Raw genomic sequence first — 23,221 nt, forward strand, 5'->3', positions numbered from 1 at the left:
TGCCGAAAAAGAAATGCATTCACTACTATGGAACGAAGAGTTGGTTGATAGAAGGTGGATCCTATTCTTATATAATTAGCTTTATAATAAAATGTGAGTGAGATAAAATTAGTGGAATGTGGGGTTCATTATCAAAAGCAGTACGGGTAAAAACAAATGGGAAGTTTATTGATGGATGGACGAAAATGACAAAATATAAAGTTTATTGGTGGACGAAGGGATTATTTTTTTTTCCACCAATTTCTTTGAACATTTATGTATTAAAATACGGAGAGAGGAGAGTAAGGTGTCGTTCAGTTACTATAACAAATTATCATAGAATATTTCGTACAAGATTAAGTTGTGAGATTATTTTAGTTGAAGGAGGACTATGACCAGTTATTACATAATTATTTAACTATAACTAAGTTGTGAGATTAAATCTCATAAAATAAATATAATACTACATATATAATCACGAGACGTAATCTTACAAACCAAAGCCTAAGAGTGTCCACTATGGCATAGCCCCCGCCGGGGCGATCTCGGGGCGGTTATAGTGGAGGTGAGTCCGCCCCCGGGGCGGACGAGGAGTGTGGGCGCGGTAGGCGGCGGACGAGCATGCGGCGACTACGGGGCAGACGCGGCGGATAGGCGGGGCTCCTATAGTGGAGCGGTGCCCGGCGCGGTGGTAGGCGGCAATTTTTTTTTTAATTCAATTTAATTCATTTATAAATACACCCCATTCAATTCATTATTTTCACACTATTCCAACTCTTCATCACTCAAAATTTCTCTCACTAGAATTTGTGGTATGTGCAGGACCACATCACATACCACACTCCAGGCCGATTTGATTGAAGAGGTGTGGGCACGTAGGAGAGGTGGCGGCGCAGTGTGAACAGCTTTGTGATTTGCACTAGATTAAATTTTCGTTGTATAATTTTTCCTGTACTTTAATACGATAAAAATTTGTACTCTAATTTTAATTTATTCACGTATAGTTATTTTCTTCTAATTACGTGTAGTCCGATAAATTTATTCATAATTGCTTGAAACATTAAAATAAAAATTTTTAAGCTATTGGTGTCCACCATAGTAGCGGAAATAAAAATTTAAGGTTGTGAACAAAAACTGGGTCTATGAACAAAAACTGGGACATGGCTATTTGGGGGTCCGCCTTATATTGGATATCCTAATGAACCGTGAATCAGTGACATTGTTTATCTGTCGTTATCTATTACTGTGGAGGGCAAAAACGTCTTTCATGTCAGTCAGACAAGGTCCACCTGACTGCACGTGCAGTAGAAAAAAGCGCAACGAATTACAGCACGCCGCGACGCCTACATGGCACGCCACGTCAGCTCACCACCACCGTAGCGTATTCAAATTTCAATCGAAAAATAAAGTTCTCAACGGTCAGATGCAGTGTTTCGCTCCTCGAATCCTGACCATCCGATCGCCCCCAACCCCTCACAGCTCACGCACCATATTCAGTTGTCCACTAAAATACAGTATTTTCCATTTTCCAGAGAGAGAGAAACGTTGGGGGTCAATTCTGGAAATATCTCCTTCCACGACAGAGAGAGAGAGAGTGTGTGTGTTTTAATTTTGAAATACTCCTATTCCTATTGTTTGGTATTTTGAACCGTAGCCGTTGTTCTCTTGCTGGGCATTTTGTCGGTTTCCATTAAAGCCCCAATTACTTTAACATTCCATTTTTCAAAATGGGTAAGCTGTATTCAAATCGAGGGACTTAGTTGACTCCATTGCGCTTTGCTGGCTTCTCCTCCTTCATTTCAAAATTATTTCAACTTCTCTCATTGCCACCAACACTAGTCTACTCGACCCTTTCAGCTTCTACTACTAATATTTTGTGCACAGAACAAAGGTAGAAACTTTCTCAGATTCTTGTTTTCTTTTCTGCTTGAGTGTGTGTTTTGATGCTGTGGGTCAGGTGGTTGTGAGATTCTCTTCTTTATTGATTCAAAGCTGAATTTAAGAGACTATAGATTTTGTTTTCAGAGGAAATTTTACACCTTTAAAGATTCTGAATGAACTCTGGGATCAATGCTCATTCTTGGCTTAATTTTGTGTATTGCTTTCACTCATCTCTCCCTCTCTCTTTTACTAGAGAAAAAAAGAGAAGGAATCCTCCAAATAAAGCTTTGCTCTTTAAGCTGTATTGTTTCAAGGCTGATATGCAAAGGAAACAAACTGCAAAAAAAAGAGATTCTTTGATTTTCTTTTCGTATCCTTATTTGGGGCTTCCTTTAATTTCAGACCTCAAATTCTGCTGCATGCTTCTTGAATTATTTCTGAGTGTGATTTTTGCTTGCAGAAAAAGTAGAGAAACTGTGTCTTGATGGCTGAAAAAAGTGTTGAGTGCCTTGAATGGTAGGCAAAAGACAAAAGCAAATTGAGGTAGCCAATGTCATTACATAATATGTGTATTTATTGCATCAAATTTTTTTTTAATTCTACTTTCTTGATATACCTGTATGTACAACTGGAGATGGAGACACATATCGTCTCTTCAAAGCCAAGTAGTCTTTTTCCCCTATCGAATACAACTGTGGAGATCAAAATTTTCCCATTTCTTGGAAGTTATGTTTGTGGCCTTGTGGGCCTCTTCCCACACAATTTTATCCTCACAATTGGATGCCCTCTAAGCTATCCTAATCTCTTGAAAAATATACTTAGGTTTACTAGTTGAAAAGTAAAGCTACATTCTTTCTGATAATTCTCCCCCTTTTATGTTTGTCTTGTTGCAATTTCTTTAACCAAAACATCAAGTGCTGAGGGCATATTGGTCATATAGATCATCTGCTTTTATTGGATGGCTGTTGGTAGAGTTTCTCTTTCATTGATTTCATTGTATACTTACCTCTTATTTAAGGTATTAGTAGTAAAAAAAATCATTATGTCTTCGTGTGAAATAATGATCCCAACCTTAACAAAAGCATCTCTTTCTGTGAGGGGTCTCTTGTGTGGGCTTCAGTACTATCTGTCGCCTCTCATTTTCAGTAAATGAGGATTTTGTGATCATGCAAGATTCTTGTAGCCCCTAATTTAGTCCCACTTCTTCCCATGAATTTATTGCTACGTTTTTTTATTAATAAGTGATGTATAATATAATCTTATATGATTGCAACTTGTCCACATCTCTCATTTTTTAAACATTTTTGCTCATTTGAGGAGCTACCTAGAAAGATCTGGTTCACAATTTGCATCCAATCATCTGTGATTCTTCGAATATCGATGTTTTCTTGAATGTTTTTACTGTGTTTCAGTGCTTGGTGATAGCTTGACTAGCAATCATGGTTGATGGTGCTGGAGAAAGCTCTGTGGTTGACAGTTTATCGACTGAAGAATGGCTCTCGTGTGCTCAAGGGCTCGTCCCGAGGGCATTGGGGAAGGCGAGGGAGGTGAAGGGGTTCCCGGGGAGGTGGAAGGTGATCATTTTGAAACTGGAGCAAGTGCCATCACGCCTTTCTGATCTATCCAGCCATCCTTGCTTTTCGAGGAATGCTCTGTGCAAGGAGCAGCTGCAGGCCGTGTCGAAGACGCTGAAAGATGTGATTCAGTTGGCAGATTTGTGTGTGAGGGAGAAATATGAAGGAAAGCTTCGGATGCAGAGTGATCTTGATGCAGTTGCTGGGAGACTGGACTTGAATCTGCGCGATTGTGGGCTGTTGATTAAGACCGGTGTGCTAGGGGAGGTGTCGTTCCAGTCTGCTGCAACAAGTAGTTTTGCTGAGCCGGAGGCTGCAGTTCATGGCAACTTGAAGGAGCTGCTCGCCCGCCTCCAGATTGGCCATTTGGAGGCGAAGCACAAGGCGCTCGACAGCCTCGTGGAGGTGATGAAGGACGACGAGAAGAGTGTGTTGGCCGTGATTGGAAGGAGCAATATTGGAGCATTGATCCATTTGCTGACCGCCACTTCGCCTCGGATCAGGGAGAAGACGGTCACTGTCATCTGCTCGCTTGCAGAGTCGGACACCTGTGAGAGCTGGCTTGTCTCAGAAGGCGTCCTCCCGCCTCTGATAAGGCTGATGGAGTCCGGGAGCAGTGTGGGGAAGGAGAAGGCCACCATTGCCCTGCAGAGGCTGTCAATGTCGTCTGAGACGGCTCGCTCAATCGTTGGCCATGGCGGGGTGAGGCCGTTGATTGACATATGTCGTAGTGGCGACTGCGTTTCGCAGTCTGCTGCAGCCTGCACGCTCAAGAACGTATCCTCTGTGCCGGAGACAAGGCAAGCGCTCGCGGAGGAAGGGATTGTGAAGGTGATGATCAATCTTCTTGACTGTGGGATCCTTTTGGGATCAAAGGAGTATGCAGCTGAATGTCTGCAGAATCTCACTTCGAGCAACGATGATTTGAAAAGATCGGTTATCTCAGAAGGCGGGATACAAAGCCTGCTCGCCTATCTGGACGGTCCGTTGCCTCAAGAATTAGCAGTTGGTGCACTGAGAAACTTGGTTGGTTTAGTGCCGATGGAGGTGTTGATCTCGCTAGGGCTTCTCCCCCGGCTGCTCCATGTGCTCGAGTCGGGATCCGTTGGGGCTCAGCAGGCGGCGGCGGCAGCAATCTGTCGAATCTGCACTTCAGCAGCGATGAAAAGCTCGGTGGGTGAGGCCGGGTGCATCCCGTTGCTCGTGAAAATGATGGAGGCCAAGGCCAACAACGCGAGGGAGGTTGCAGCGCAGGCAGTTTCTAGCTTGATGACTGTTTCCGACAACTGTCGTCTAGTCAAGAGAGACGACAAGAGCGTGCCGAACTTGGTGGCGTTGCTCGATCCCAGCCCTCACAACACAGCCAAGAAATACGCGGTCTCGTGCCTTACCCTACTCTCGTCGAGTAAGAAGTGCAAGAAGCTGATGGCCTCGTATGGGGCGATCGGGTACCTCAAGAAGCTGTCGGAGATGGACGTGCCGGGCGCGAAGAAGCTTCTAGAACGTCTAGAGCGAGGTAAACTCAGAACTCTGTTCAGCAGGAAGTAGGATAAATAGCCATCCTAATGTTTCTTGTTATTGTAAAATGGAAGTGTATTTTTGAAAAACTTGTGATGAAAAATGTTATGTTTCATTCTCTAAATGAAACAAATTTACCCATTCGATGAAATGGTATTAACAATATAATCCTCCTATCTATCATCCCTTGGCCCTTGCTATGTGTCGTGTTGTGCTCGTGTCGTGTTTGTGTTGACTCGTTGAGTTCAAGCAACTCTTACTTGACATCACTGAATTTAGATCTTGGTTGTACAGAAACACGGACAAAGATAAATTGATAAAGAGGACATTTATGTTTGTCATATTTATTTTTCTAAATTTAGTATTCTTATCTAACCTTTTTTCTGAATTTGTAATTGCTTTTATGTTTAATTAAGACAGTTAAGTTTTTAGCTGCCTGGCGACTGGCGCAACAGTTATGTTTGTATTTACTTTTGTCCCCAACATTAATATTAATCAGATATTTTGAATCCAATTATATGCATTGGGATTCTCATCCTATGTTAAATATTGACGACTTTATTTTGTCATTATGATAAATATGTTACTTTGTACTTTTTAGGGTTGTAAATTTTAGATTGATTTTTTAGTGTAATTAAATTAGTACTTTTAGTGTAATGAGAAAATTACTTAATAAGAAATATTTAATTAATAATAATATATTAATTAAATATCTTAATTCTTAATTAAAATAGAATTAGTGTAATTAATTTGGGACAAGCCACAACAGAAAAATACAAATAACATAGGACGGAAGGAAGGAGTAGTATTTTAGAAATTGTCATGAACATATCGGTTATGATTAGCTTAGTTTTACCGATTAGCTTTTAACTTGTCACGTACTATTATTTCTTCTTTTCTCCATTCCAAATTTATATAGAAAGTTAAATAAACAAAATCAATTTTAAAATATTAGAAATCGATTATAAGACATTTAATTACTAATGCCTATATCTTCTCATTGTATTTCGTAGAAATTGCACCTGTAAATAAGTGTTGCACTTTAACTGAACAGAAGTTTAAGAAATACTTAAGGAAAGTTAATAGAGCACATTTATTATTTTGGGATATCCATCAAAAGTATCTCATTCTCCACTAACAATGGATATCCATCAAAAGTATCTCATTCTCCACTAACAATACTCTAATCACTTTTTTTTCTTTCTATTTCTCTCTTATTTTATTAATAGTGCATTAAACCCGTACCGTTTCAAATGTTGGCTATTTTCTAGGAGTAGAGGGAGTACAATACACAACATTTTAGTGATTATGAGTCATGACTAGCATTAAAAATTATAACTTAGAACTATTGATAGAGAGTCGTCCTATATTTCAACGTTGGGAATGGATCCCCTATTGTGGCAACTTGTACAATAGAGAATGCTGTTTTTTATATCTTAATGTTGGGAATGGATCCCCCTATTGTGCCAATTTGTACGGGGGCTGCTGTTTACTAAAGGCATGATGTAAAGAATGAAATGTAGCCAATTAATTTAATACGGCTAATTAGTACTCCCTCCGTCCCATAGTAGATGACACACTTGAGAAATAACACGAGATTTTAAAAGATGTTATTTTGTATGTTAGGTGGAGAGAGAAAATAATATATTTATATTAATATGAAAGGGGATTTTTTCGGAAATGTGACTTCTTTTGTGAGTCAAACTAAAAAGGAAAGTGTGACATCTATTATGGGACGGAGGAGTACGAATATCTTACATTATTAGTTCGTTTCGGTAATTGTCGTAGTAATTAAACGTTTGCCATTTTATTTCCTATTTTGCATTTTCATTCTTTTTCATATTTACAAGTTTATATGTGAATACTAAACTCCCTCCGTCCCCAAAGAGTATAAACATTTGATTTGACACGAGTTTTAATGCATAATTAGAAAAGAAAAAGAGGGATAGAAAGAAAAAAGTTTTTAAAGTATTGATAGTGGAGAATGCGAGTCCAGTCTCATTAGAGAGAAAAGAGTTTTCAAAATTAGAAAGTTCATACTTTTTAGGGACAAACTAAAAAGAAAATAATTCATATTTTTCAGAGCCGAGGGAGTACAAAAATAATAGGAGTACTAAAATTAGGTGAAAACATATAAAAATAATACTAATATAATAATATTATGATTATGATTATCATACCTTTTTTTACATGAAAAAACAATTGTCTATAGCAAAATTTTTCTTTTATCCTAGTACAAAATACAATCACAAAATAACTCTCTCTATAAAATAAATAATTTATAAATTTTGATTACATCATTACTTAAATAAATAATTACATAAATAAATAAAAATGAAAGATGCTAGTACAATTAGCTGTATGAAAAAATAACTTATAAAAATAATTATCAACAAAGAAAAATTGAAGATGACATTTATATGAAAAATAACTTACAGTATATGTAACACCCGAGCGACATGCACATTGGTTCATGTGCGTGGGAGGATGACTATGTTCCGTATATCTCGCTTCGGGACCGCGCTAATACAACGATGTTTTATGTTGGCCAAGCACATCTCAGCCCATGGCCGAGCTTATGGGCACAACTGGCGCAGTCTGGATGAGTCCCACACCCTCCCCTCACAAAAGAATGTCCCTAGTGATCCGACGTGGACACTATGGGCATCCTTTGCGTGATAAACAAACATTTCCAAATCACTTAATTGTCATAGTTTTTCTTATATACTCTTATTTCTTCATCATATAACAAATTATAAACAACATTGCGTAGTACTATCATGTAATTTTAGACCTTTCTTTTCTCATTTTTGAAAACTATTTACTACTAACACGATGATGTTATAACGAATTTATATCGTAAAAACATATTTTCAGCTATGCCTGTTGAGAGATATTCAATATAAAATAATTATTTATCAAAGTAAAGAAAAGTAAAGCTTTGTCCTTAAAGCTTTATGATTTGTACATACTATAATCTATACATTCTTAATCTTGTCCTTAATTTTTTTAGATTTATGCATAAAAATAAAATTAGCACCAACTGTACAATCTCTTGCTCTTTTTAGATTATCGAAATATTTTCTCTTCAATATATTAGTTAAATCTTTTTATTTATGTAGAAAAATAATTTTAGCATAAAGTGTAGGCTTTTACTCGTTCATGATTATCTAATTATTTTCACTTCAATATAGTAGTATTAGTTATGTGATATCACTATCAATATATGAAGTTAAAAATTAATTTTAATGTTTATTTGTACTGTAACTGCAATTACTTAGCTTATATGTTTTAGTTATGTGATATCACTATCGATATATGAAGTTAAAAATTAATTTTAATGTTTATTTGTACTGTTAGCTTATATTTTTGGTGATATTTTGGATCATTTTCGCGAGAACTCATTTTATACAAAGACGCAAACACCTTGTTTATTCAATCATTAACTCATATTATACGCAATTGTGATTAACACACTAAAATTTTATTTTAGAATACTCTTTGGCCAATCAAAATATGTACTTTAATTTGGTTTCTAGATTTTTTTAGTTATTTTTCTTTTCCTCATCTTCGTTTTTAATATTGATTCCAAAAGTATTTGGATTTTCTAAAACATGCATAACTTTTAAGAAGTCCTCACTTGTCGTCCAAAAAATAAAACGACTTCATCTCTAGCCGTCCGACCACGCCCAAAGACCCAATTGTCAGGAACCAAGTCACATGACCATGCGGCGAGGCATGCAGCGGCGCGTGTGTGGGTTTTACTACCCATTTTAGTTCACTATAATTATTACATGTAATAACTTTGTTGTACATGTTTAATAAGTCTTTAACAACCAATGTGGGATATTAAGTATTAACACTCTAATTAATCATTTGGTTTCATCTCATAGCTCATTTATAAATCACAATTATGACCAATTTTAATTCATTATTTCTCATTTAGCGCAAATCGGTTTAGATAAAATGATATATCACGGTCATAGTAGATTGAAGCTATATCATTTAATTTCAAAAAATTAATTTTTTCATCATATTTACGACTCGTCAAAACCTTTGACCGGTGATGATTCCTACATTACATATATGAACTCCATATGGAGTGATATGGATCAAAATAAAATCAATACTTTTTGGATCATCTTCATTGAGATAGAAAAAGTAGTCAGAATCTGTCATGCGTTTTGTATTAAGATCAATTCTTGTTTTGATTAAAATCCTAAAATTTATACTAGGATTTTATAAAGTACTATCTCGTTTTTTAGCTAGTTATAGTAATAATTTTTTATTGTATTAAATCAGTAACTTTTGTTAGAATAACTATAACTTTTATGATGGTCAATTTGTACTCTTTTTCTTTTTTTCATTGTTCGTGAATAAATGTTTCATTTTACTTTTATTTTTATTTTTGGTAGGTGAAACTCCACATTCCATGAACTCATTCCACTTACATTTTATTAAAGAACTAATGGAGTATATAAAAGTATAACTCACCTTCTACTATTTTTTTCCACTTTCTTTTATAAAATCAAACAATTTTTTAAAACTCACACCGATCAAAATTAGGACATTTATTAGCAGACGAAGTGAGTAGTTATTAGAAGTGTCACTATAAATTTGATTTTTTTCATTCATAAGAACGATCATTTTAATAGAGCAACTTCTATGGACAAGATTCTTAAATTTGTGTTGGAAGTCATGATCAGGAAAACCTCACACAAATTTCTGTCATATTTTAAACTCCATTCATATTAAATATTTATCAAAAATCCAATATTCAATTATTTAACACGACACACAGAAAACTCATGGTCTCTACTCCACACTATAATTATCTGGAACCGTGGAAGTAATTTTCAAAGGAAAGCAAATTATAACATGAGCTCTAAAAAATATTATTGCTAAAAAAAAGTGACTGTTCTTAATCATATAAGTCATTGTTCTTATGATCAAACAAAGAAACCACGTTCAAAAGATTGCGTTTGAAAGCGACTTTTATTTAATTATATTGTTGTTATAGTTTTATTTCTTCAGAAGATGTTCTAGATGACATATCAATATACATGCTCATTGACAAGAATATCAAGTGCATCAAAAGCTTAGTCATCTATAGAGCCGAAAACAGAAAATTAGGGAACAAGATCGGCATCCATGCCATCCTCGTCGTCATCTTCTTCCAAAGCCAAGGCATGGTTAGGCCCTTCTTGTATCCCGCGCAACAAATCCTCCAGCAGACCTATTCGATCCAACAACATCTTCTCTTCAAGGTGGCGTAGTTCAGGGATCTCATCCCGCGATGAGTTTTGCAGCACGCAGTTGAGATTCTTGGGGTAAAACTTGAGCAAAAGCTCCCCATCTGGCTCCAGAATCTCCATGTTGAATGCAGGGAATAGAGGACGCCCAAGAACCCGAACGTAGCACACACTACATCATTAGAGACGCACACCATATTGAACCAAATGAATGTTCTTGCTATCTTCACTCAATAGAAAGATCCATATGGTAAATGTAAGTACGAGCGACTAACCATATATAGAATAATCCATCGATTTCCTGCCTCTGGACCCTACCCAACAGTTCAATCTGCATATATCCACCAACGCAGAGGACTGGATCTGGTAGCTTGAACGGCTGCAAGCAATTCTCCTGTATCAAATAAAGACCGTTATCAACTATGAGCACCCCAACATGATTATCCTTTTTGTCAATGGAGACACGGCACGTGGTACCGATAGAACTTTACTAGCCTATAAATTAAACAAAAGGGATGTCAAACATAATTGGTATTGTAATCTCATTGAACTGGCGACAATATTGAGATTTGAGGTCACATTAGAAAAAAACCAAACACAGAAAACAGATTGCATTTCCACTTAAAGGGCCTATTTTTTCATTTTTTTTCTCCAGTTACTTCTAACGAGAACTGTCTTCAGGTTGAACTACCATGCTTAAGATCATACTCAACAGATTCATTCCAGGAAATGTGCACACTTTTTTCACTAAAATGATGAAAAGGACAAGAATATTTACTTCATTCCTAATTAAAAGAAAAAAGAGGATAACCTGTGTCATGGGAAATTGTGGAGAAGTGTAAGTCCATACAAACTTGTCATCATCAGGTTTCTGCAATGGTAAACATTGGAGGTCATCTCCTATCTCTCTTGGGGATTTCAGATGGCCCATTCTGAATCTTACAAATTTGGCAGAGTATATGGGTTTTCCCATCTGGAAAAAAGCTGAACAGACAATGTAGCATACGAAAATTGTCAGAAACTCTACAGAAAAAGTTGAAATCCAAGTTCGGAGTGTTAAGAGAAGGGAGAGAACGAATTAAGGTCGAGCAAACCTTCAAATGGTTGAATATCGACTTCAGTAATAACCCAAATTCCTGCACTTAGTTTATAAACTAACGTCTCCGGCACGTCAGGATTACTTTGTCCTTTACTTGACCAGTATGAAGCTCTCCGAATGAATCTGTCCCTTGGATTCAATGTATTAACAACACTTTCGTCTGGATAATTGTCGGTGCTAGATGCACTTACTGCTTTTGCTATGCAATCCTTTGGTGAAACCTTCGATTTCAGGATGGCCTGAAGTAGAGATGCATAAGCCCAGTGATCTCTCTTGAGGACCGCCCATTCGACAGCACTACTGGCATTGACTGCAACTGAATTCGTTGTTCCTTCATTTCCATTCACTACTTCAACAATACCAGAGAGCTGCGGGAAGTTTTTTAAGCACAGCTGTTTTGCAAGCCCATTTGCAATCACTGGAAAAGGAAATAACACCATGCATTATTTACTAATAAAGCTCTTTCCTTTTTTTTCATTTTCATTATCACCGCCCCTATGGAATTAGAAAAGGTATTAAATAACACCTCAAAGGGATTAGTTGATCACAAAAGGTCAAGGTGATTGATTTAAGTGGATTTGAAAGTCATTAAGGTGAATGTTTTTCAAAAACACTTTTATTCTTTTGGGATAAAACACAATTTCTAATGAAATAATAGAATAAATCTTGGTAACTGATGACAAAGGAACTTTTGACTCTATTAGCTGACTGGTTATATGTGGAGCTAGCGAGGATTAGTAATCAGTAGAATTTGATTGGTTGGTAAGAAAATATAGGAAATACAAATAACTGTGGATGGCCTCTCCTTCCGTACACCATAAAAAATCCTTACTCAGAGCAAAAATAGCTAGTAACATAACATAAATATTGGACAGATCTACAAGATACAAGTAAAGGATGATGGCGTTAAACTACAGAAAGAGAATTACAAATGACAACTTAACCGTGATGTTTCATAAATATAAATAAGGAGAAGACGAAACATTACAACAAATTCAGATTTTTCTTCGTCAAAAGTTTTACTTCATGACTGTAAGGTAATGAGACAAAAGTGCATAGGAACAGTGGGATAAAAAGATCACCATCATTGTAAAAGTTATCCATGCTATACTGAGATGACCCGGTAAAGAAATACTATCATTGCTTTTTATTTAAAGAATGGCTTGGGGGTGGTGGAGCTTAGCTTCATGGTATATTCAGTAATCAAGCACGCTTGTGATTTTGTCAACTTTTAAGCAAGGCAGTCCCAGTTCATCCTTGAATCCTTTCCAGTTATTTGTTGATATGACATTCTAAAATTTTTACTAGGTGGCTAAGCCTTTTGGCCAATTGGGATAATGTTGTCGGGCTACCAATGCTTGCACTGACCATTAACATTGTAGAAATGATGATTGAGCTAAGAACATTATATAACATCACAGTTGTTCTAGCTTAAAGGATACATCAAAGAAGTTACTGCTATATTCTATATATCAGCTCTGCAGTTCATGAAACTAGCTTGCAAGTACTTGGCAAGATGACACTCCACATATCATACAGGATCTTATGTTAGTATATGACAGAGCACATGAAGAGAAACCGCATTGTCGAGCAGCACAAAAGAAGAATAACAGTAACAACAATTGAAGACCATCAATTCCTTACCACTACAAAAACTAATAAATATGAAGGCACGTGCATAGATAATCTAAAGTCTAATCCACGTCACAAAACGGAAACAAAGAAAGTAAACGGTAATTGGTCACTGGTATCCGACTAATTAAAAAAAATGACGGTAGTAATAGTACGTGAAAGACAACATGCATATATGTACATTACCCAAATTCAATACCAAATGTTGCAGTATCTAGTATTATCTACAACTTCACAAATATGCTATAAGGCCAGGGAGTGACTTCTCTGTATCACTAGTTTTAGTTTGCATGAAGTGAGCACATAAAGTGCAAATAACAACTGCAGGGAAATAAAAAAGAATATCAACTTGTTTCACTAACCAAATCGGCGCCAATGACACGAGACAGCAGAGACAGTAGCTATATCAGCCGGGTCATCTAAGAAACTCATAACATAAAGGAAGACATCTGTCTCAAGCCAGTCAATAAAACTATTTGAAGTCTCTATTTTTTTGCAATCCATGTATTCTAACCAGCTGCAAATCATCAAAAGCTCAGGCTGCAACCACATATAATTGTGAGCGTAACATCTTCCAAGCACAAATATCATTCAAATCTGCACTGCCTATATTAAAAGGGTAATCGGAAGAGAAATGCCCCAATTTAGGTGAAAATGAAATACAGTAAAACTTTCTTTTTTTCAACTTCCAAGTTTCAATTTCTGCAATACAACCTAAAACTGAAACAGAATTCAGCTACCAAAGGAAAATCTGAGACATATAAACATAAGGGGGACAAAGATAAACGAAGTCATCAAATTGAGCTAACTAAAAAAAAGATGAAACGATAAAGATAAAAAAGCTAAATTGAAAAATGTTTCCGATGGCAAAGACAAATCTTAGCATCACCCAATGGTAACGAATTGTCTCTCACCCCTTATCGCTCGCACCTAAAACAGAAAAAGGATTATTATACAGATAAACTGGGCATTGATCAAGAGCACGAAAAGAATAATACTCCACCTTGACAACAAAGAAGCCATCAAAATATACAATTATTGCGCGCGTATATTTTGTATGTATAGCCAGAGAGAGAGAAAGGATGGAATGAGATTGGACTGGAGTTTTCTGGCCTATGATGAAATTCTGTAGGAATCAGTCTGGCTAAGTCAGCCGCTTTAATTAATTTTTCACCATTATTTTTACTAAAAAGTTCTATAAACTAAAAAGAAAATATTAGTACTAGTATTTTTAAAGCATTTCATTAATAAATAGTGATACACTTTTTTCTAGATGTATGAAATACTCTAGTCTTTATCTCATTCTAAAAATAAGGTGATTGAATAACTTTAGTGAAGAATAGGGTTATTTCATGAGAAGAAAAGCATTGAGTACTAGAAATGGAAATTGATTAATTTGGGAGATGAACTAAAATGATAAAAGTTCTATGTTTTTTACAATGGATGGAGTATATATTAGTTAGACCTCTCACCAATAAATTGATTCCCTCCATCTACATGAAAAATAGTCTTAATTATAAATAAAACATGTTTTAGTGTCTAATTGGTTAGGTGGAGATAGAATGATAAAAAATTTACTACTATAAATGACAGTCACAGAGAAAAATAAAGTGTGTAAAATATAAAAGAGAAAGAGGAAATGAGATAAGGTTAATTATTTCTATTAATAAGAATGAGAACTAGACTACTAGTATTTTTTAAACGGATCAAAATGATGATGATGATACTTGATGTTATGTACAAAATATGAAGCATACATCTTTTACTTATTTTGTACTCCTAGTAATTACTCAACGCAATAAAGTGATTAGTAACATTGGTCGCTTTAATTTTTTATTTGCCTAACTTTACAAATTGTAACAAGGTTGTGCTGCCGAATTTTTTTTCTTATATTATCTCATTTCCATCTCGCTAGTTGAAGCATTTTATGATACTCGTAAAATAGATGAATAATTAGTGAAAATAAAAATAGAAAACGTTAAATTTATAATTTCAACATGATTCTTACAACTCAAATTTTTCTTTCCAACAATTTTTGTGTAGAAAGTAGAAACCAGTGAGAAGTATAAATTTGAGTAAACTTTTCTTTGTCATTCCCAGCAATTAACCAAAATAATTACTAATAGATATCAACATAAGAAAAGAAACAAATAATCAAGGGATGAGAAAAAAAAAAGGTTAGAAATATGGTATGATGCAATGTTGTAGCCAAGCAGTGGCGGATTCAGGAGGCGGAAAGGAGCGAGCGCCTAAGGTCAGTCGAAAACACGGTAGCCGCCCCTCATCTGCAAATCTTTTTTTAAAAGAAGACGTCAAACAATGTCGTTTCTGGTTTAGTTTTACTCTTGACTAGCGGGTGCAGTCCAATACTGCTTGGTCGCAATGAGCAGCTTCTCCCTCACATGAGGCCCTCCTTCATGATCAGTCATCCTGCTCTCCCATTGCATCCCATCCACCACACTCTTCACGCCCACCAAAACGTCGACATCATCACGTATGATCACGCTGCCCTGAGGCCGGAGGATCCGGTCCATCTCCAACAGAATGTCCTCGATTTCACATCTGAAAAAAAATGTGAACACGCATAAGTCCCATGGGAGTGTCGAATGTGGCCTTGCCCTACTTCTACACTGGGTTCGGGCCGGTCGGTTTTGGCTTGATATTTACCTGCCCTTATACAATGTGAATATGCCGTTTGCATGAATGAAATCATAAGTTCTTGGATAAGTAGACATTGCTTCACACCTGTTGATGAAAAATTAGGACTATTGAAAATGAACAAATAAACATTGGCCAATTTTTTTATGCATACCAATTTTGGTAGGTCCCGATTAACCCACGCTCGAAGATGACCCCGAGTGTGTTGGTCTCGGCCTCGTTAGGGACCACGTTCATCACCCACACAGGGTCGTCGACTAGGGCAGCCGCAAAGCCTCCCAATCCAGCATTCATATCAAGCAAGTTCCTATACCTCCCCTTCTCAGCTAGCTGAAAATCAAGAGCCTTATAATGTGCAACTCTACTCTTCCAAAGCTCAGTATCTTTCTCAAATGTCTCCCCTGTTACACCCTCGATGCTTCCACTCCGGATCCTCGGGGGAACGGCTGTCAGCCTCTCCGGCCAACGGGCCACAGGGCCTCCCGACATCTCCTTGATGTCCGAAACATCGGGCAGAGGGGTCAGGCAGGCTTCCATCTTAGTGCCCCTGAGAAAGAAAAAAATATGGACATCATGATTTGTGAGATGATTATAAATTACATAAACAGCTAAAAAAAGGTGGTGATTCTTGATTTACCAAGCTTGATCAGGATTGTTGCTCTGGCAAAATTGAGGTTTCTTGAAGATTTTCCTGTTCTTTTTACAATGCATGTGATTAGTTGCCTTCTGCCAAATAGAAAGATCATTCCTCTGCACCAATTTCTTCCAACATAGACTCTTGGCAACCCGTTCGATCCCCCTCTGCTCCGTGTCAAGGTCGTCTCGTGTTCTGTTCCATCCCTTCCAGTGATTCTCCCAGTTGATGGGCGGTCCAGAGAGGATCCAGTAGCCTCCAGGCCGTAGAATCCTATCAACTTCGATCAAGTAGAGACCATCTGCTCGACAACGGTTTAAACACGGTTAAATATATAGGTGGCATTCGAGTTTATACGAGATTAAGTTGGAGTGGATGAGTGAGTTAGTTTTTACCATACTGTCCCCACGGGATGAGGCATCGCGAGCAATGAGCAATGTCGAATGCCCTAGAAGGGTATGGCAACCTCTCGGTCGCCATGATCCCGATTAGGGCCGGGACACCCCGCTCGAGGGCGAACTGGACCTGCGCTTCGTGCGTGTCTTTTGGCGCAAAGGACACTGGGAGGATGTTCCGAGAGAGCAAGTACGCTCCCCAACTCGCGACCTACAAAATGAGCGTTAGGTTCGAATATTACTTAGACAGTAGGATCATATCATCTAATTAACCGTGTTGCTTTCACAATCAGAAAAATCAATTCAAACGGCAACTTCAAAATGCAATTTAATTGATTAATTGCAACACGAGAATTATTAGGAGGCTACATTACATATATAATGTTAAAAATAGAAGCCACTTTATTGCTGCTCAATCATTTTGGGCCTAAATTTGAAGAATTCCACCAAAAATATATTCAGTGCGTCACTAATCTATCTATGACCAATATATGCAATCTACCACCCCTAAAATAAGATGGAAAATGCGACGTTTGCTATTCCAAGAGATATGTTACCAATTTAGCATAGCTCGTCGTTACTTTCCAAAATTCCTTGTTCTTCTCTAAATTATTGACTTCTCCATAAAATCATGTATATGCTTGGAGTGTAAATGAAGAAAATTGTAACCAATTTTTAGCTTATATACCCACTTTTAGGCACCAAATATCTGTCTGATTCTTCAAATTAATTATACACGCATTGAAAAGGGGATTCATAACAACTTTCTCCGTTTCTTTAATCTAATTTGCTAACACTTGCTACTAGTAAATTCTAATAAAGAGTACTAGTATTAACAAATTACTACCAAACAAATTACTCCATATATAATTAGTCAAAGGTCTGTTTCGAAAATTTAATTTACAATAACTAGCCTAGACATCTCTAACGTGACAGCATATTCTAAACCTGAGTGATACTTCGGTGAACAAGTTGACATATCACAAGCAATCAAATCGACAAATTTATTCAAATAAAAAAAAAGTCATGCCTAATTTCTGACCCAACCAACTCACTTTTCAATTATTCATGTTCCAAGATTATATCATGTAAAGTAGATAATCCCCAAAATCAAAACTCTAAAATATAATATGTCCACAAAAATCAAGGATGGGATGATATAATCAGATAAGTAAAAAAAGAAAAAAGGAAAATTCTGCACCCTTCCAGTAATTGTCCGCATTCATCATCTTTATCTTAGTTCCTATCACAAAATTGACTTTCGATAAAAATTAGAAAAATAATTTAAACCATCAAATTTAATTGAAAATACTAATATTAGAAATACTTACCCCACAACCAGTATCAATGGCGGTTCTGATCGAGCCATCGGCGAGGTTGATCAATTTTCCGATGTCATCAATATAGGCATCGGCGCCGCGGGGGAACATGGTGCCGCCGCCGGGGAACTTGAAGCGGTCGCCGTGGAAGCGGACCCAATTCTGGCCCGCCTTCTCGACCGTGAGGTGCTTGTGCGGCACGTTAGCGTACCACACCTCGTCCCTGCTCTCCGGCCACCGGAACGGCGTCGTATAGCCATGCGGCGCCGGAATCCGGCAGCGCAGCACCTCTCCCGCCTCGGGGCAGTGGCGCTCCCGGTACGCCAGCATCTCCCGGTCGAACCTCAGCGATCGTTGCGTGTCATGGCAGGGCGTGTACTCGGAGAGCGCCGCCTCGCACGGCGGGAGGTGCGCCGCACGCGCCGCCTCGGAGAGCTGCACGAGCAGCTCCGCCGTGTGGTGCGGGGTGAAGTCTAGTTCCGACGATGATGCGGCGGCGGGGACGGAAGACGGTGCGGCGGTGGTGCATGCGGCGGAGGGGAGGAGGGCGGTGGCGTCGTGCTGCCAGATTCCGATGAGGTAGAAGAGGGAGCAGAGGACGGTGGTTACGGCCATCAAGTAGAGGCTGGTTTTCTTGGTTTTCAAGGAAAGGTAGTGAGTGAGGCTGCCCCATGTCGCCATTTTTTCCCCTTCCACCAACCTCAACAGAAATTGGAATTAATCAAGAAACGCCACTCTCTCTCTCTCTATCTCTATTTATATAGAAATTGATGTTTAACTTTTGTTGGTATTAGTGTTTCCACATCAAATCTGTTGATTTGGAAGAGAGATATATATAACGGGGAGGCGGTGGAGCAACACGCGCCGACGCTCCCCCGTGATTCTGTAATTAAAGGGAGGTTCAAAAATGGAAGGAAAAATTTATGGTCTTGAAAGGGAAGAAATTGAAGAGTTTCCTGTTTCCTGTTTCCTGGTTTAATGAATTCTTACCTTCTATAATAATAATAATAATAATATATACGTGTCTCAGTGTCTTTGTTTTCTTAGGCCCTTCGAATCTGTGATAATTTTGTGAGACTATTTTCGAAATCGAATTCGAATTTTAATAGTAATAGTTTGAGATTGGGATTTGGCGATTAATGTAATTGAGTTTCTTCCATTAGAAATTATTGAATTGTTTCAATCTATTCGAGATTTTTTACCGCATTAGCTTGTCAAATGCATCTAATTATGCTGCATTGAATTGGGTTCAATCGTCAAAATTGTATAGGACAAATTTATTGTATATAGACTAGTATTGAACACGTTACGTTCAAATTGAAACTTATTTTTTCTTGATTAATTATATTTTGCACTTAAATGTATGTGCATGTATTGGTCAAATAGGTCAAATACAAGCCCAATGATGGTAGGAAATAAAACTAAGATTTCATTCTAATGATATTGAGGTTAACATATATAAAGTGTGAAATTTTTGTATTCAATATTGTTAGGATTTTACAGTTATAATTAACTTTAATAGACATTCTTTGATTAATTAAGTGGAACAAAAACTTTTATTTTTGAACAATTTCTTACCCGAAGTTTTTACTTTTTAGTTTCCCTTCCTTGGCCTCACATTGAATAAACCTTTTTAAATTATTGAATTTTCCAAATTTTAAAAATGTTTTGCCATTCTTTAATTTTAGAGTAAGGGCCAAAAGCGGTCCTAAACACATGACGGATTTATGATTTTGGTTCAAAACATTATATTTTGAATTATTGAGTCTCGGACAAATAAAAACGGATCAAATTTGGTCCATTTTTGACAGAACTGTTTATTTTTAACAGTCAAACGCTAATTAAATGACATTTGACTGAATTATTATTTCTAATTAATATATTTAACATTTTGTAAATAATAATTCTAGTTGACCTCACACTTTTTATCTTCTTCTTTCATCTCCTCCATAACCACCACCACCACCACACCACCTCCGTAGCCACCATTGCCATTGCCGCCATCTCCATAGCCTCCGCCATCACGGCGAGGGCCACAAAAACCGCCTCCGCCATAGCTGCCGTGAGACTGAACCTCGATGACAGTGATGCTACGGTCGTCCAATTCCTAGCCATTCATAGATAAGAGGAAAAAGTGTTGAATTAACTCTAGAAAGCCCAATTCAGTAAACCACTTCTGGGTTTCTTCTAAACCCTAAACCCTAGCTAATTCGATGTTTCTTAGTGGCCATCGTCTTCTTCCTCCCCTCCGCTGCTTCCGCCGCAGTTGGACGTCACTGTTACACTTAAGTTTTCTAACATTCCCAATTTTGAATCTGAATTTCCCTCTATTCACCAACACTTGTTCCACATCTTCATCCTAGCATTCCCTTTTCAACTTTTTCATCTCACTGCTCCCCAAATTCGCCGCCTCTTCCATTTCCAAACTCTCCTCCCACTTCACTACCCATCGCGTCTTCTCCTCCACCTCTCTGCACACATCGACCGCAGGCAGCCACCGCGGCACGTGCTTCAATTTCCCCTCATTGTACCACAAGCTATTATCCCTAGTTGTCAACACTCTACCCTCGACCGGAGCAAATCATCCTCAACGACGACAGCTGAGCAAACGGAATTTGATCCATGTACTTCTCGAACAACGGTGGCGGAGGCGGAGGCGGTTTCTCAGTCCCTCGCCGTGATGGCGGAGGCTATGGATGCGGCAGTGGCGGTGGTGGTTACGGGCACCGTGAGGACAGTGATGGCTACGGAAGTGGTGTGGTGGTGGTTATTGAGGAGATGAAAGAAGAAGATGAAGTGTAGGGTTCAACTGGAATTATTATTTACAAAATATTCTTAAATATATTAATTAAACTAATCTAGTCAAATGCCATTTAATTAGCGTTGATTGTTAAAATAAACGGTTCCGTAAAAAATGGACCAAATCTGATCCTTTTTATTTGTTGGGACCCAATAATTTAAAAGATAATGTTTTCGACAAAAATCGTAAAATCATCATATGTTTAGGACCACTTTTGGCCCTTACTCTTAATTTTAAGTCCCATATTTAGTATTATCTCAGTCAATACTTATCAATTTAATCATTCTTAACCGCGTTAATATCAAGAAATTAAAAGGGAAGGAAATTAAATGTTAGTTTTAGTTTTTATTACTCCCTTACTCTCTTTTCACATATACCAAATGGTGTGACCATATGTTCTACTGAAAAGAAATATTGTTATTATGAATAAAAATAATTACTCCATATTAAAAGTTATTGTTATTATATATAAAAGTGGTTGTGTTAACAAGTAAAGAAAATATCATGTATAAAAGATGGACTGTTCGGGTCTAAACCACGCGTTCACCCACATCAGCGCGCCTCTATCAATAATTGATACGAAAAACAAAACTATAGATTATACGCATAAACCATACAAAGATTCCAATAGGGGTTAAATTGCAAGGACATAATTATAAAAAAAGCATACTTACACATCAATAAAATGGATCAAATTCCGTTTAAAATTATTTATTTTGCCACCCAACCATGTCATACCAAACAAGTTGCTATCACATCGTTAATTGGGAATGCGTAATTAATGTTTATTATCGATTATCATTATATTTTAATGTTTCTAAGTTATGTCACAACTATTATATAGATAGGCTGGCGCATCAAAATTAACTACGCCTTTAAACCTAAATTAATATAGGGAAGAAAAACACTAACAACTGTTAATGGGTAGCTAATTTATTAGACCACAAAGGGAGAAAAGGAGATGCAAAATTAGATATTTCCACTTGAATTTTGGATCTTTTAAATTGAGAAAAGGCTATTGCATAAGTTTTGCAATTTACATTTTGTTAAAGGGGCCATTAATGATTAAATTTAGGGTTATTTGCATGTAAATATACAAACTTTTAATATTTTCTAGCTTTCTCCTAAACTTTTATTTCTGAATATAGATATATTAAATTTTGATTTTTTTATTTATTTTTCCACCAACAAACAATTCCGCCCAAATTAAGGTTAATGTGGAGTACACTTGACACATTTATCTATCAATGTGACACATTGATAGTCCTATAAAATTTTATTAGCATGTAAATACATGAACTTTCAATATTTTCTTATTTTTTCCTTAAATTCTAATTTTTTTCTATTTTAAATATATAAAATATGAGATTTTCTTTAATAAGAGCTAAGTCTTCTTGTAACAATAAAGTAGAGATATATAATTAAATAGTAAACTAAACAAAATATTAGTATATTGGTCTAAATACATATGGTTTCTTATATTTTACAAGTCAATAGTGAAACATTATAGTCCCTTGTCCCTGAAAAATATAAACTTTTAGTTCGACATGAATTTTATTAATGCACAATTGGTAAAGTAAGATAAAGGGAAAAAAAAAGAATAGTGGAAGTACTGTTAGTAAATTTTTTAGGGTCCATATTATTGGTAGTGTAGTTGAATTTACAAAATAAGAAAGTTCATACTTTAAGAACGGATTAAAAAAGGAAATAATTCATATTTTTAAAGGATGGATGTGGTATTTGACAAAAAATGTAACTTATGGGGAAGAAGTAGGGAGTGTACATCGACAAATAAGCATATAAAGGAGTGGCTCCTATGGAATGAATGTCAGTGCATATGACACGGACAAGGAGCGACTCCTGCTTATAAAGTGAAGGGTTACATGAATGGACCAAAACACATTTAAATAAGTGTGATTCTGATATTATATGCAGGTGTGAGACTACATATATATTTGATGACAGCAAAACAAATCTGATAGGTGCTACTCATACTAGCAAGATGTGTCATTCTTTTACAACGTCAACGTTACAAGAACTCTAGCTCGAGGCAATTCTAATATGAATGACCCTATGGGAAGCTTCTCATAGAGTGTGTAAGTAGGGATAAAGCTTACTAAAAAGACTTATGTTGGTACGATCAAATCTAAAATTAAGTTGAAATTACACAATGAATTCAATGTAAATTAACGACATTGATGAAATTAAATTTAGTCCGTAAGATCGATTCTTTTGCGAATACGTCTCCAAAGTAAATGTCAATTAAAACACCCCATCTCCATAAAATAAATCACATGGTGTAATGGTGTTCAAAGAAAATCTAAAACCATTCATGTTTGTCCCTAAAGTAAAAATGTGAGAAACACTAAATTAGATCACCCTTTTTAACCCACGACATTCCATATGAGGACGATAGTAGCATCCCATGCGAAAGTCACGTATAATTTTATCCATTTTCTTGAAATGCCATGTGAATAATC

At 36.8% G+C, this 23,221-nt stretch overlaps 3 protein-coding genes across 7 annotated transcripts; 1 reads left to right on the forward strand and 2 right to left on the reverse strand.

The window, feature by feature from the left end:
* Positions 1–1,577: 1,577 nt before the first annotated feature.
* On the forward strand, positions 1,578–5,098 carry LOC121809612 (U-box domain-containing protein 4-like). Of its 2 annotated transcripts, XM_042210337.1 has the most exons (3): positions 1,578–1,870; positions 2,321–2,403; positions 3,273–5,098. In XM_042210337.1, exon 3 carries the CDS (start codon positions 3,300–3,302, stop codon positions 4,980–4,982), a length of 1,683 nt encoding a protein of 560 aa, XP_042066271.1. In that variant the 5' UTR covers positions 1,578–1,870; positions 2,321–2,403; positions 3,273–3,299; the 3' UTR covers positions 4,983–5,098. The 2 variants fall into 2 exon arrangements, with proteins under 2 accessions (XP_042066271.1, XP_042066278.1); XM_042210344.1 differs by lacking the exons at positions 1,578–1,870; positions 2,321–2,403 and adding an exon at positions 2,431–2,828.
* Positions 5,099–9,928: 4,830 nt separating this feature from the next.
* On the reverse strand, positions 9,929–14,082 carry LOC121809635 (F-box protein At4g00755-like). Of its 4 annotated transcripts, none has more exons than XM_042210374.1 (7): positions 13,939–14,081; positions 13,850–13,865; positions 13,298–13,475; positions 11,299–11,721; positions 11,016–11,188; positions 10,480–10,598; positions 9,929–10,376 (listed from the first exon to the last, which is right to left on the reverse strand). In XM_042210374.1, exons 3-7 carry the CDS (start codon positions 13,461–13,463, stop codon positions 10,082–10,084), a joined length of 1,176 nt encoding a protein of 391 aa, XP_042066308.1. In that variant the 5' UTR covers positions 13,464–13,475; positions 13,850–13,865; positions 13,939–14,081; the 3' UTR covers positions 9,929–10,081. The 4 variants fall into 4 exon arrangements, with proteins under 4 accessions (XP_042066308.1, XP_042066317.1, XP_042066326.1 ...); XM_042210383.1 differs by having other exon boundaries at positions 13,825–13,865; positions 13,939–14,076; XM_042210392.1 differs by lacking the exon at positions 13,850–13,865 and having other exon boundaries at positions 13,939–14,082.
* Positions 14,083–14,888: 806 nt separating this feature from the next.
* On the reverse strand, positions 14,889–18,915 carry LOC121809627 (probable methyltransferase PMT15). The gene is made up of 6 exons (XM_042210354.1): positions 17,954–18,915; positions 16,623–16,833; positions 16,231–16,528; positions 15,748–16,140; positions 15,603–15,680; positions 14,889–15,497 (listed from the first exon to the last, which is right to left on the reverse strand). Exons 1-6 carry the CDS (start codon positions 18,620–18,622, stop codon positions 15,275–15,277), a joined length of 1,872 nt encoding a protein of 623 aa, XP_042066288.1. The 5' UTR covers positions 18,623–18,915; the 3' UTR covers positions 14,889–15,274.
* Between the last annotated feature and the right edge of the window lie 4,306 nt (positions 18,916–23,221).

The sequence above is a fragment of the Salvia splendens genome, chromosome 1, assembly GCF_004379255.2.
Source record: "Salvia splendens isolate huo1 chromosome 1, SspV2, whole genome shotgun sequence".
Classification (NCBI taxonomy): domain Eukaryota; kingdom Viridiplantae; phylum Streptophyta; class Magnoliopsida; order Lamiales; family Lamiaceae; genus Salvia; species Salvia splendens.